The sequence below is a fragment of the Propithecus coquereli genome, unplaced genomic scaffold (genome assembly GCF_000956105.1).
Source record: "Propithecus coquereli isolate 6110/MARCELLA unplaced genomic scaffold, Pcoq_1.0 Scaffold142, whole genome shotgun sequence".
Lineage (NCBI taxonomy): Eukaryota > Metazoa > Chordata > Mammalia > Primates > Indriidae > Propithecus > Propithecus coquereli.
The window spans coordinates 4,339,761-4,353,241 of record NW_012138525.1 but is presented as its reverse complement, the minus strand read 5'-3'; the positions used below and the strand labels follow the sequence as shown (position 1 = coordinate 4,353,241).

The 13,481-nt window shown below is 50.3% G+C and overlaps 1 protein-coding gene across 2 annotated transcripts in view; it reads left to right on the top strand.

The window, feature by feature from the left end:
- Nucleotides 1-753: 753 nt before the first annotated feature.
- The window catches only part of TBC1D13 (TBC1 domain family, member 13), a 15,671-nt gene continuing 2,943 nt past the window's right edge, over nt 754-13,481 (top strand). The window contains exons 1-9 of one of the 2 annotated variants that reach the window (XM_012639752.1): nt 754-903; nt 1,851-1,924; nt 3,716-3,756; nt 4,366-4,427; nt 4,584-4,683; nt 5,548-5,630; nt 9,028-9,187; nt 12,515-12,725; nt 13,227-13,390. In XM_012639752.1, the coding sequence (XP_012495206.1) occupies nt 881-903; nt 1,851-1,924; nt 3,716-3,756; nt 4,366-4,427; nt 4,584-4,683; nt 5,548-5,630; nt 9,028-9,187; nt 12,515-12,725; nt 13,227-13,390 (918 nt within the window). In that variant the 5' untranslated portion in view covers nt 754-880. The remainder of the gene's footprint in view (nt 904-1,850; nt 1,925-3,715; nt 3,757-4,365; nt 4,428-4,583; nt 4,684-5,547; nt 5,631-9,027; nt 9,188-12,514; nt 12,726-13,226; nt 13,391-13,481) is intronic. The other variant, XM_012639754.1, reaches the window with a different exon arrangement.

Genomic DNA, 13,481 nt, shown 5'->3' with positions numbered 1-13,481 from the left:
GAATGAAGGAACTGATATGTGTGCCTGCTGTATTGGGCAAATGAAATCTTAGTCGGCAGGCACATGAAAGCTGGAGGGCAGAAGAGGTTGGTTATACAGTCCAGTGTCAAAGTTTTCACTGACTTGTGGAAGAATTAAAAGAATAAGGACCATATGGACATATGCATAAATTTGTAGAGAAAATCATTTTAAGGCTGCCAACTGTCTTTTCTTGAAAAGGATTTCTGAAATCTTGGCTTTCTTTTTCTATTGTTCTGAAATTATGGTAAAATTACAGAAATTTTACTGTTTATGAAATCCAAAAGTCAAGAAAACAGTGAATTGTAGTCCTGCTTCCCCATCCAGTATTTGCTGAGCCACCTGGCCAGTGCTGGTCACTGCTATAGTCCTTGAGGACTCAGCAGTGAACAGGAGAAGCCCAGAGGCCTGTACAGTTCTGCAGAGGAGGCCGACATTCATAATTCCAGGTGGGGTACGTGTACGGAAGAAGATAGGGTGACAGGTATATTGCGCAGATAGAGACTAAGGCCCAGGGAAGTGCAAGAAATAGTCCAGGGACACACAGTCTACGCTGTCCCTGGCAGGTCCTCACACTTGGCCCGTAGTGTTCGCGGGACGGGCCTGCGTACTGCAGCCCCTATAGCCCCGCCGAGCAGCAGCAGCCGTACGTGGTTAGGGTGGAAGGGTAGGCGAAGAGCAGACGGTAGCACGTGACCGGGCGGGGAGGGGCCGGCGGGGCCGGGCAAGGCGGAACGCTGAGGCTTGCGCCTGCGTTTCCGGCCGGAGGCTTTTGCCAGGCGCTCCGCGTCCCTGGAGGGCGGCGGCGGCGGCGGCGGCCCAGGAGGTAGAGGCACCTGGGGGTCCGGAAGTCAACACCACCATGTCGAGTCTGCACAAGAGCCGGTAAGGGGCTACGGGGTCCGACCCGGCCAGACTACTTCTGGCCAGGCCGCCCCTTCTGCCCCGCAAAGGGTGGGAGCGCTGGTGCGGCCAGGAATCGGGAGGCCACTTTCTAACCTCATTGCCTGTGGGCCGGGGGGAGGACGGAGCGGAGGCACTTCTTCTGCCCCTGGTGTCACCCCTTCTGTCTCTCTCTCCCTGGACCCCTGGTTTCCCCCTTCCCCTGGTGTCTTCCTCATCTAGACCTCCATGCCCCGCCCCCGTCCCTTTCCCTCTTTTTAACCCTCTGCTTCAGTACTCTCCTTTCTCCAAATGCTCCCTGTGCCCTTTTCTTAGTAGAAATACTAGAGAACTTGCTTTCTCCAATCTGCCCCCTCCCCCAGCCAGATCCTGCAACATTGGCTAAATTTTGCTCACTCCTCAGTTTTCCTCCAGGATGTGCTTTTTAAACCTTTGTCCTTCCGTGTGGACAGGCCCAGAGGTCTTGTAATGGTTATATTTGTGAGCATGGAGAGCTGCGTGCAGATTGCACAGGTCCATCGTTTGCGGATCAAATTACTCCGGGTTCCTAGGGTTCATTGAGTTAAGGTCGTGGCTGTGCTGTGGGCCGGGCCTGGCCGATAGAAGTGCCCAGTAAATGTCAGCTCACTAAATATCAAAATGTGTCTAATTTTAGGATGCTCACTTGAGAACCTCTAGATAATATCTCAAGTTTCTTCACTGGCATTCTGTTTCTGAGCTTAGCGGAAGAATTGCTCTATAGATCTGTTGTTCCCCAGAGCTGCTTTTGGTGAGGACCTTGAATGAGCTTTGGGTTTTTATGCCCTGAAGGGGAAGGAGGGACAGGTTGGAGACTGGAGGTGTGAGGGAGCTGTGGGCAGCAGGCTCAGTCACTAAGCCTGTCACCTTAGGGTTTGAGTGTGCTTCATTTGCCTTCTCCCTACTTCCAGGATTGCAGATTTCCAGGATGTCCTGAAGGAGCCCTCAATTGCATTGGAAAAGCTTCGAGAACTCAGTTTTAGTGGTAAGAGGCAACTCTGCATTTTCAGGGTTTCCCTAGAGAGCCTTGTGGCTGGGCTGGAGGAGAAGGTGCTGAGGGCCACACCTGGTCAGTTATAGGGGCCAGCCTGACTCCTGAGGCCTTCTCCAGGTTCTGGAGCGCTGAACAAGCAGTGACCATCCTGAGCTTGGAGAGGTTTCCCAGAGGAGTTGTGGCCACAGTTAGCATACCTTTAGGCCTTAGACAGGAGGCACCAGGTTCCCGAGAGTAACTGGAGAGGACTGGAAATGGGAGAATGAGAGCGGGGAGTGACCTTTTGAGCCTAGGTCAGGCCTTTCCTCATTGCTCAGCTAGCTTCCCATGTTGTGGAATTCCATTAGCTGCAAGGTGGTTCCTGGTTCTCTCCTTGGCTTGGGATCTAAGCTGAGGTGACAGTAAATTTTGCTTAATCGCAAAATTTCAGCCTTGGGACACTGACTTTAAAGAAGCTGGTCCTAAGCAGTGTTTGACTTTGCCCTCCCTGGCATGGTTAATTATCTGCTTTTTTTTTTTTTAATTGAGACAGAGTCTCACTCTCTTGCCTGGGCTAGAGTGCTGTGGCGTCAGCCTAGCTCACAGCAACCTCAAATTCCTGGGCTCAAGCGATCCTCCTGCCTCAGCTTCCCAGGTAGCTGGGACTACAGGCATGCGTCACTGTGCCTGGCTAATTTTTTCTATTTTTAGTTGTTTGGCAGCTATTTATGGTAGAGACGGGGTCTCGCTCTTGCTCAGGCTGTTCTCGAACTCCTGAGCTCAAGCAATCCTCCCGCCTCGGCCTCCCAGAGTGCTAGGATTACAGGCATGAGCCACTGTGCCCAGCCAATTATCTGCTTTTTGCTTGTGTTTAAAAATACCCCAAGGTGTTCCATGTAGCTTCTTGTCACTACCCTACCCCTGTAACTTTGCCAACAAGAAGTTCTTTCATTATCCCTGCCATTCTGAGTGGGGGGCATTAGCTCATGTTCACAGGGCCAGGGATATTGCTCTAGCAAGGTTCCTGACAATGTTGCAGGACAAGTTTGTCTTTCTGTTCAGGAGTAGTATGTAGGCCTGGAAGGGAAGGCAGTCTGTGTCAGTGGTTAAGAGTTTGGGCTTTAGATTCAGACCCGTGTTGAGTCCTTGGTTGCTCTGTCTTTATAGATAAATTTCCTTATCTATAAGATGAGAATGATGATGCTGATGGGATTATACTGAGGATTAAGTGAAATAATGTCTATAAAGCACAAAGCACTTAGCATTAGTAGCTTAGTTTATATTCCACAAATACTTAGAGAATATCTTTTGCTCGCCATACCCTGTGCTAGGCACCGGGAATAATATAGACAGATGTTGTCTTTCTGGGGCTTACCCAGTAGTAGGGGTTACAGATGTTAAGTAAATACACAAAGTATATTATATAATTCTAGTTGTGATAGAGTCTATGAAGAAGTCACAGAGCCATTATTGTTTATAAGAGGGAGACCTGACTTTGGTTGGGAAGAGATGGTGGTTGGTAAAGGCTGCTCTGAGGAAAGAATATCAAGGATGAGACTGATGAGAAGGTGTTGTCCTCAAAAAAATGTTCTAGACAGAGGGAACTTTGGGCTGGGGCCTGGGGCCGTGGTCAGAAATTACACACAGAACTAGCTTCCAGTCTAGTAATCTTTCTGACAGCAAATGATCCCTGAAGAAATATTTCTTGCCTACTTCACTCCCTGCCAGCTGTCTCCCAGGTGAAGGGCTGGGGGGTTCTGGGACTCCGGCCTGGGGCGTGACCTTTGCCTGCTGTGTCCACAGGCATCCCCTGTGAGGGCGGACTGCGGTGCCTCTGCTGGAAGGTGGGTGTGCCTGGGGTGGGGCTTCTGCTCTGCTGAGAGTCCCTGGGTTCCTGCATGGGCTATCCCCTCCCTGGCCTCTTCCTCCTGTTCTGCACCTTTCCTTGCTTGTCTGAAGAAGCTTTTCTGGGAAGTTCTGGGTTTTCTGTTCCTCTTGGTGTCCCCTCCAGGATCTCCTTGGAGATGGGACACTTTCTAATGCTGGTGAAGACCTCTGCTTCCTGGTCCATACCAGCAGAAGTGATGCTTACTGGGACAAAACAAAGGCTGTGCTTTCCACAAAGCTGTCAGCTGAGGTGACAGTGGAAACCCAGTATCCTGGTTTCTAGCCCCTTTGAGCACAAGTGGTGGTGTTGGTGCTGTCGTTTCAATCATTTGAAAGAGTGTGTGAGGAAAAGCGGAGGAAAGGGCTGGTTTAGAATAAAGGGGAAGGGAGGCAGGGGAGAGGAAAAGCGGGGACTAGCCCTGGTTCGTGTGGATGTTCCTGGGTTCCAGCACGTCTCATCTTCTCTGGGCTTTATGAGACCTTTTCCTTGAGGCCTGTCAGCCTCCACCTATTGTCCAAGGTTAGGGTAGTTGTCACCAGAGCTTAGCCCCTCTCCCTTTGTGCAGATTCTCCTGAACTACCTCCCCTTGGAGAGAGCCTCATGGACCTCCATCCTGGCCAAGCAGAGGTGAGGCCCTGTGGAAGGGTGATGGCGGGAGGGCCTTTGCATCAGACAGAGCTGGTGGTGCTGAGACTGAGTTGCCTCCTGTTGCTGCTTCTCTGGTCTGGGCTGGGCTCCCTGAGCAAGATCTTTGGGAACCATCCCTCTTCCTCCTCTCCACAGGGAGCTGTACTCTCAGTTCCTGAGGGAAATGATCATCCAGCCTGGCATTGCCAAGGCCAACATGGGTGTGTCCAGGGAGGATGTGACCTTTGAGGACCACGTGAGTAAGGGCCGGCATCAGAGACCGAGGATAGTGAATGAGGAGGGGTGGGGCCTTTTGAGCAGGCCAGGCACCCCCGCGCCATGGATGAGTTCAGCAGCCTGGCATCGGCTCCTTCTGGACCTTCCAGACCCTCTTTCTGCGTTTGGTTGCTCAGCCCCTGAAGACAGTTGTCTCTCCCACTCCTCCTCAGGCCCAGTCAGTATATAAATGATGGCCCATGTCCAGGGAGTGCTGGGGGCAGCCCTGCTGCGGGTGCTCCAAGAGCAAGGTCTCCTTCTACCCTCATCCCCCTTCCTTGAGGCAGGTCCTATGATGGTATAGTTGAAGGAAGTCAGAGCAAGGCAGGAGCGGAGACAAACTGCCTTTCTGTGGCCTGGAAGAAACCTGTTCTTTCTGCAAAAGCTGAACTCCTCCCGTGTGCGTCACATTGCAGGACATGGAAATGGATTGACCCTAGGCCCGTCCTCCAAAGATAGGAATTGATGACTCAAAGCATTGATAAATGAGAGTTGAAGAAACCTAATGATATATCATTCATTCATTCAATAAGCACGTAGCGAGCACCTGTTACACACAGAGTTCTAGAGCTAGGGCAGGGAACAGAAAGAACAGAGTCCCCGCCCATCAGGGATAGACTCAGAGCAGACTGCCGGCTCAGCTGCCGGCTGTGGGGTTTGAGTGGGGTTTGGGAGGCTGTGGGGAGTCCTGTACCGTCTCCTTTGAGCAGCTTGCAGGCTGTCTCAGGGCTGCAGCTGGGTGTGTGGCGGGATTGTTGGGAAAGGCCACTGCTCAGGCCTCCAGGGTAGACTCGGTCCTTGGGTTCTAGCTGTGCCGGGAATGAAGCATCTTCTCCCCCGACAGCCACTCAACCCCAGCCCCGACAGCCGGTGGAACACGTACTTCAAGGACAATGAGGTGCTGCTGCAAATCGACAAGGATGTCCGGTAGGCAGGGCACCTAGGGGCTGGGGGCTGACCCGCGGGACTTCTGGGGGTTTCTCCAGCTCTGTCCTTTCCTTTTGCAGCCCAGGTGTACAAGGTGTGTGTGGATTGTCCCTCTGGGTCCAGGTGCCATTGATAATGGGCCTGAGAATGGGCTGTCAGGGGAAGTGCGTGGGTGGAGCGCTGCTCGCTGTGCCCAGCTCTCCTAATTCACACTTTAGTTTCGTTTGTGTCCTGGGTGTTTATGGACTCATCTGATCATTCATTCAACAAGTATTGAGCCCTGGCTGTATACAGTGCTAAGCTCAGGGTTCAGTGCTGAATAGACAGGCGTGGTCCTTCCCCTTAAGTAGCTTAGAACCTAGAGGGAAAGATGGCAAGACAGACATTCGACCAGTTAGATCTTACCTGCACTTAGCACTCATGGTAAATGCTCTGACGTAAAGTTCAAGGGGTTGGGGGAGGCCTGGCCTGAGAAAACAGTGTGTCCGCTGCCATCTGAGAAGTCAGAGGCCTCAGGAAAGAGGAAGAGGCTGTTGCGGGTGGGAGCTGTCTTTGGGAAGCCCTGGAGAGCCCACAGAGCTTGGCGCATTCAAGGCACAATGTAAGAGCCAGGGTATGAGGCAGGGGCTGGACCTCGGGCCTGATCCCAGGGGCATGGGGCAGTCTTGCAAAGGCTTTGAGCAAGGGAGTGACACGGTCAGATACGTGTGTTGTAAAATCGTGAGCTACAATGTGTGCCTGCTCTTCCACTTGATAAAGAAATGTGGAAGTGCTGGCTCTGCTGCCCTGCTGGGCTGGGAGTCTGGCAGCATGTGGGATCTCCATAAGGCTGGTCGAGGAGCTAGAGGGAAGGTCTTGTCTGCAGGGTGGTGGAGTGGCTGAGAGCCTGGGTTCTGGAGTCCATTTGCCCGGTTTCAGTCCCACAAAGGTGGGACTTGTTAGCTGTGTGACCTAGGCAAGTGACTCAGGCTTTCTGAGCGTTACTCTTTATATCTGTAAAGTAGGAGCAAGATGGTTCAAGTTAAGGGCATAGAGTGAGGCCTGGGTCTCCACGTATAAATGGAACTGTTGTGCTAGTGTTAGCACAACGCGGAAGCCCTTAAAAGCATCAGCTCTCCATTAGGAAGGGTTCTGGGAACTTGTCCTGTTGCACTTACCGCAGCCTGCCTGAATCCTCCTCCGGCACTTTCCTTGGTCAGACAGGACAAGCTGGCTGTCTGTCCCACACAGTGACTCTTTAGCACTTCCAAGGGGCAGCTCTCGGGTGCCCAAGTTGGTCTGCAAGGCCAGGTGCACCTTCATTTGGCTGCTTCTCAAGGAATTGCTGAGCGCCCGTGTGAGTAAAGGTCTAGGGGTAAGCAAGACTGAAAGGGTCTCTGCTCTCGGAGAGCTTCCAGTGTAAGTGAGGAGACAGATACTAAACCCAGAAACATATATGTAGTTCGAAATACTGTAAATGCTGTTACAGAAGGAAAAACTGATGCTCTGAGAGAATAAAAGGGGGGCCCTGTTTGCACTGGGAGGTCGGGAAAAGCCTTTCTAAGGAGGTGACTCAGCACGAGACATGAAGGAAGAGGAGGAGGCGGTGAGGCAGTGAGCTGGGCTGAGGACCAGCATGTGAGAGTGCCCTGCAGCTTGGGAAGAAGATGCGTGGCAGGGGAAAGTTGAGGGGAAGGTCCTCCTCACCCTCACCACCCTGGGTGCTGCTCCCCTGCCCAGGTACATCTGAAGATAGCCGCAGGGGACCCCAGCACTGGGTGGCGCGGCCAGGCTGCAGGAGAAAGGGGGCTCTGCCACAAGGTGTTCTGATGGCCACATTTAAGTCAGGAACCACATATTGACCCAGGAGAGCGGCTTCTGTCTTACACTGGTAGTGATCGTAGCACGACCTTCAGTATTTCTAGAGGGCAGGTTTGCAATGTGCCATGTCTAAGAAGTCTGCAAAATGTGCATATGCTACAATACATCTAATTTAAAAACTACATCACATTCCAGAGACTGTCTCCCAAGTTATTTTTTCTCTTACTCTGCCTTGGACATCTCTCCATGTCAGCTATATAATATTCTCTTGTATAGTATATAACTTACTTAACCAAACCTCTTTCACTACTTCAAATAGCACAACAGTTGATAGCCTTGTGCATACTAGTTAAATGTTTTTTGACATTGAAAGATGTTTGTGGTTGAAGAGAAGAGTTAGGTTGTTTGACCATAAAGACACTTAAAAAAATGCGTGCATATCTATTTGGAAATGCACATAAAATATGGGTACTATACATATATAATGACTTTTTTTTTTTTGTTTTTTTTTGGAGACAGGGTCTTGCTCTGCCTCCTGGGCTAGAGTGCGGTGGTGTCAGGGTAGCTCACAGCAACCTCAAACTCCTGGGCTCAAGTGATCCTCCTGGCTCAGCCTCTCCAGTACCTGGCACTATAGGCATGCACCACCACGCCTGGCTAACTTTGGTATTTTTTGTAGAGATGGGTTCTCACTCTTGCTTAGGCTGGTCTTGAACTCCTGGCCTCCTTGAACAATCCTCCCACCTTGGCCTCCCAAAGTGCTAGGATTATAGGCTTGAGCCACCATGCCTGGCCTTATATTGTTTTTAAATAAAATGTTATAATTATGCCCATCCTGAGGTCCATAGGGGATAAGAAAGAAAAAACAATGTTATAATTAAAAACAGATTTTTGTGAGCTAGGCTGATGCTGCTGCACTCTAGCCTGCGCCACAGAGTGAGACTCTGTCTCCAAAAAAAAAAAAAAAAAAACCGAAAACAAACCAGGGTGGGCATGGAGAACTTCCATTAATATGTAAAATAATAATTAAAAACCCCCGGCCGGCATGGTGGCTCACGCCTGTAATCCTAGCACTCTGGGAGGCCGAGGCGGGCAGATTGTTTGAGCTCAGGTGTTCGAAACCAGCCTGAGCAAGAGCGAGACCCCGTCTCTACTAAAAATAGAAAGAAATTAATCGGACAACTAAAAATATAGAAAAAAATTAGCCGGGCATGGTGGCGCATGCCTGTAGTCCCAGCTACTCGGGAGGCTGAGGCAGTAGGATCGCTTGAGCCTAGGAGTTTGAGGTTGCTGTGAGCTGGGCTGATGCCATGGCACTCACTCTAGCCCGGGCAAAAGAGTAAGACTTTGTCTCAAAAAAAAACCAAAAAAAAACAAAAAAAAAAACCCCAAAACAGGCAGCGCATTCAGTGGTCCTGTGGATCTGTCTCTTGCTTCAACAGTGTTTGGACGAACAGACCCAGGCACTCCCTTTCTAAAAAAAACACCCCAAAAATGATGCTTTGGGGGACGCTTGGAGTCTCCTAGCAGCAGGGCGCTGATGGAATAGCCAAAAACATCCTGAGTAACAGGATTCTCTCCTGTTCCCTCTTGACAGGAGGTTGTGCCCAGACATATCCTTCTTTCAGAGGGCCACCGAGTACCCCTGCCTCCTCATCCTGGACCCTCAGAATGAATTTGAGACCCTTCGTAAGCGAGTGGAACAGACAACGCTGAAATCCCAGACAGTGGCCCGGAACCGGAGCGGGGTTACAAACGTGAGCCAACCTGGGGCCCCCAGGGACTCCTCTAATAGTCTTCTCCTTCCTGCCTCCCGTGGACCACTGGTGCCAGGCCCAAAACCATCTGCCCTGACAGTTACCCAAAACAACTTTGGTCCTGCCAGGTCCACCTCTGGGCCTCAAAGGTTCATTGCCCTCCAGCTGGTGTAAGGGCTGTCAGGGGAGGGCCTTGCATCATGGTGAACAAGCCACACTTCTGTTCTTATGGCAGAAGTGGCTTTCAGAATGTCATTACTAATGTGGTGAGGAAGTGTGAGGCAGGTGGGATGGGCTGGGGGCTGACCCATTCTGGGTATCAGAGAAGACTTCCCTGAGGAGGTGGCGTTTGAGCCAAGGCTTGAAGGACAAAGAGGAAGGAACATTCCAGGTGGAGAGGAGGGCATATGCAAAGTCCTCTAGAGGAGAGAGCATGGTGTGTGCAAGGTCCTGGGGCCTTGGCTAGAAGCAGAGAGTGAGGGGAAAGAGGTTGGTGGCAGTGTGGCCATGAGGGACCTTTGTCCTGAGGGGTGGGGAGAGCCCTTGCAGCATTCGCAGCAGGGTGGTGATTCGGGTCTGCTTTTGTAAAAGATTGTGTTGGGCACTGGAGGTGGGGAGGCCACCTGGGAGGCAGCTGCAGTTGTCCAGGTACAAGGTCGTGGGGCCCAGGGCTGGGGTGGAGCAGGCATAGATCTGAGAGCCTTAGGAGGTGGAATTGGTGGGACTTGTGCTGGGCAAGTCATGCTGGTGTTTGAACCCAAATCTTCTAGCAGATTCGTGTAACTCTGAGAAGCTGCTTGTAGCCAAACAAGTATATTACCTTATTCCTTAACTTACGCCTACTGCTTTGGTACCTGGAGCATATTCCTTAACTTACGCCTACTGCTTTGGTACCTGGAGCATATTCCTTAACTTACGCCTACTGCTTTGGTACCTGGAGCAGGGGCTTGTTCCCCAAAACTTCTCACTGTCCTCTATCATGGAAAAACCCTTCTCTGTAGCCTCTAACAAGCTAGAGATGGATACTACTGCAGAGGCTTTTTCCCCAAGGGAATGACTTGGATCAAGACATTGACAGGGTGGCAGGGGCAGGGGCTTATCCCAGGGTTCCATGTGCCTATGACAGAGTTGGGAGCAGAAGTGCCGTGAGGTACAGAACACTTGTTTAAATAACCACGTGGCTCTTTTTGTAGGCAGCCCGCTAGGTTGCGGATTTCCTGGCTTAGGAGCCGGAGGGGACTGGCTCCTGTCATTCCTTTCACTGTAGTAACTGGGATCCGAGAGCCGAGCTCTTACACATTTTAACTTTTGGAACTGGTCCTGGTGGCAGAGAACCCACCAGAAACTTCATCCCTAGACCTCTGGGCCTGTGGTTGGGTGGTTTGAGTTAAAGTTGACCATCTGTGCGACGCCAGGAAGTAATACTGGCTCATGTTCCTGGGCCTCTGTTTCCTCTTCACATAAACTGGGCATGATCATTTCTGCCCGGCCTGGCTTTTCAGTTGCCAGGAGGATGAAATGAGGTCATGGCTGTGCAGATTCTTAGAAAGCAGAAAGCTCTGGGCATCCCTGAGTGGCAGCCTGCCCTAGAGGCCTGGTTCTGGAGTCAGCCCGTCTGGGTTCAAGTCCCAGTGCCATCACTTAGTGTGAGACATGGGTGACCTAACATTTCTGAGCCTGTTTCCTCATCTTGAAAATGATGTTGAGAGAATATTCTAGGTTGTTCAGGGGGTTATTTATGGAGGAATGTTTGCACAACACTGTCTGATACATAGAAAGCTCTCAGTAAATGTTATTGAGATGTGTGCATATAAACACGTATACGTGTGTTTATGCATACGTGTGTGTGTGTGTGTGTGTGTGTGTGTAATGGGAGAGGGAGTTTAATGTGCTCGGGACCCTGCGCTGCCAGCACAGCTTCATAAACTCTCTCTGCCTGGGTTGCCCCCACTGCTGGGGCTGCTGATTGAGTAGGTTTAGGGAGCCCAGGCACCTGAATCTTTACAAAGTTCAGGGGATCCTGAGGGGCAACTGGTATTGGGGACATCGCCCAGGCTGGAGTATAGTGGCACTATCATAGCTCACTGTAACCTTGAACTCCTGGGCTCAAATGATCTTCCTGCCTCAGCCTCCTGAGTAGCTTGGGCTACAGGCACACGCCACCACACCCCCTAATTTAAAAATTTTTTTATAGAGACAGTATCTCACTATTTTGCCCAGGCTGATCTCAAACTCTTGGCCTCGAGCAATCCTCCTGCCTTGGACTCCCAAAGTGCTGAGATTACAGGCATGAGCCACCATGCCTGACCTTTAGGAGGGATCGTCATCTCTTTATCTTCTAACCTTTTCTTTTTTTTTTAATTTTTTTTCCTTTTAAATTTTATTACCACCACAAAGTGCCTGCATCCATAGCTTCTAACCTTTGCTTAGGAAAATTTCCAAACATTCAGAAAAGTTGAAAGAAGAGTACAGTGCACATCTGTATACTTTCCATCTAAATGTAACAGTTGTTAACATTTTGCCATGTTGCTTTATTTGTGTGCATCATATTTGGAGAGAGTAAGTTGCAGTTGTCTGACCCTTCACCCCCAAGTACTTCAGCAGGCATCTGATAGCACATCTACGAAGATCAACAGTAATTCCATAACATCATCTCACATCCAGCCCGTGATCAATTGAGATGTTCTCCTCACTTGTACCAAGAGTATCTTTATTGTTTTGTTCTAAACCAGGATCCAATCAAGGTTTATGCCTTGCATTGGAATGTTATGTTTCTTTAGTCTCATGATGTCTCTCCCTTGCCCCCCAAACAAAGTGACTTTTTAAAAAGTTTTGTGCAGTCATATGTTTTTGACATATTTAAAGGTTTTAAAATGAACTGTAAGTTACATACAGTAAAATGTATATATACAACTAGATAAATTTTATTGTGTATATACCTTTGTAACCACCAAAGTCAAGATACAGAACATTTCCATCTTACCAGGCCACAGTTGCTGCAAGTCAAACTAAAGCAAAAGAAAAAAGAAAAAAAAAAAAAATTTCCATCATCCAGAAGGTTCCTTCGTGCCCTTTCCCTGTCAGTACCCTTTGCCTCAGAGCTAACTGCTGTTCTGGCTTTTACCACCATGAATTAGACCTTAGTACTATTGTCCCGTACGATGCCCCATATTCTGGAATTGTCTACTTGTTTCCTCATTATGGTGATTGACAGGTTCCTTTATGTCTTATATTTTCCCTAAGCTGGAAGTTAAGTCCAGGCTTAATGGTAAATATTCCTGGCAAGACACATTGTCCTTCCTGATGGGCTCCTCCTCTGCTCCCCAGATGAGCTCCCCGCACAAGACTGCTGCATCATCGTCCCTGCATGAGTATGAGGTGCTGCCCAACGGCTGCGAGGCCCACTGGGAGGTGGTGGAGCGGATCCTGTTCATCTACGCCAAGCTCAACCCTGGCATTGCTTATGTGCAGGGCATGAATGAGATCGTCGGGCCCCTCTACTATACCTTTGCCACCGACCCCAACAGTGAGTGGAAAGGTAAAAAGGCCCTGGGCTGCCCACATCCCTCCTTGCTGGCTCCTAGAAAAATGGACTGAGGCAAGCAGGCTGGAGGGCTGGATCCGACTGTGCAGCTCACTTCCCCTCTTGGGCCTCCACTCTCCCTGTCACTTGAGAGTTTGGCCTGGATAAGATCCTTGTGGCTCCGATGTTGGATGTTTACTGATCTTTTGATACTTGTAACTTAATTTCTGGTAGAGGAGATGAGATGTGCATACAGGAAGCTTACCTTCCTGCGTGAAAAATGTCATCAGGAGAGCATCTAATAAATTGCTAAGTGAGTGTACAGCATTGCCAGATGTGAGAAGAAAACAATGATTTCCTTAGTCTGGGAGTGGAGAGTGGTCCAGGCCAGAGGAAGGACAGCCTGACCATGAGGGAAGGGCAATTTGGGGGTGCTCAGAGGGGCCAGATTTCAATGAAGTAGGTGGCGGGGTGGGCCCCATGCATGCCACTTCTGTGCACCCTGCATCTTTCCAGAGCATGCTGAGGCAGACACCTTTTTCTGCTTCACCAACCTCATGGCTGAGATCCGGGACAACTTCATCAAGAGCCTGGATGACTCCCAGTGTGGCATCACCTACAAGATGGAAAAGGTGTACTCCTCCTTGAAGGATAAGGACGTGGAACTCTACCTGAAACTGGTGAGGACCCCCCAGACCGGACAGGTGGAAAAGGGCAGAGGTGCAGAGCAGCTCCTGAGCAGCCCAGGCCCAGGGCCAGGTCTGGCTTGAG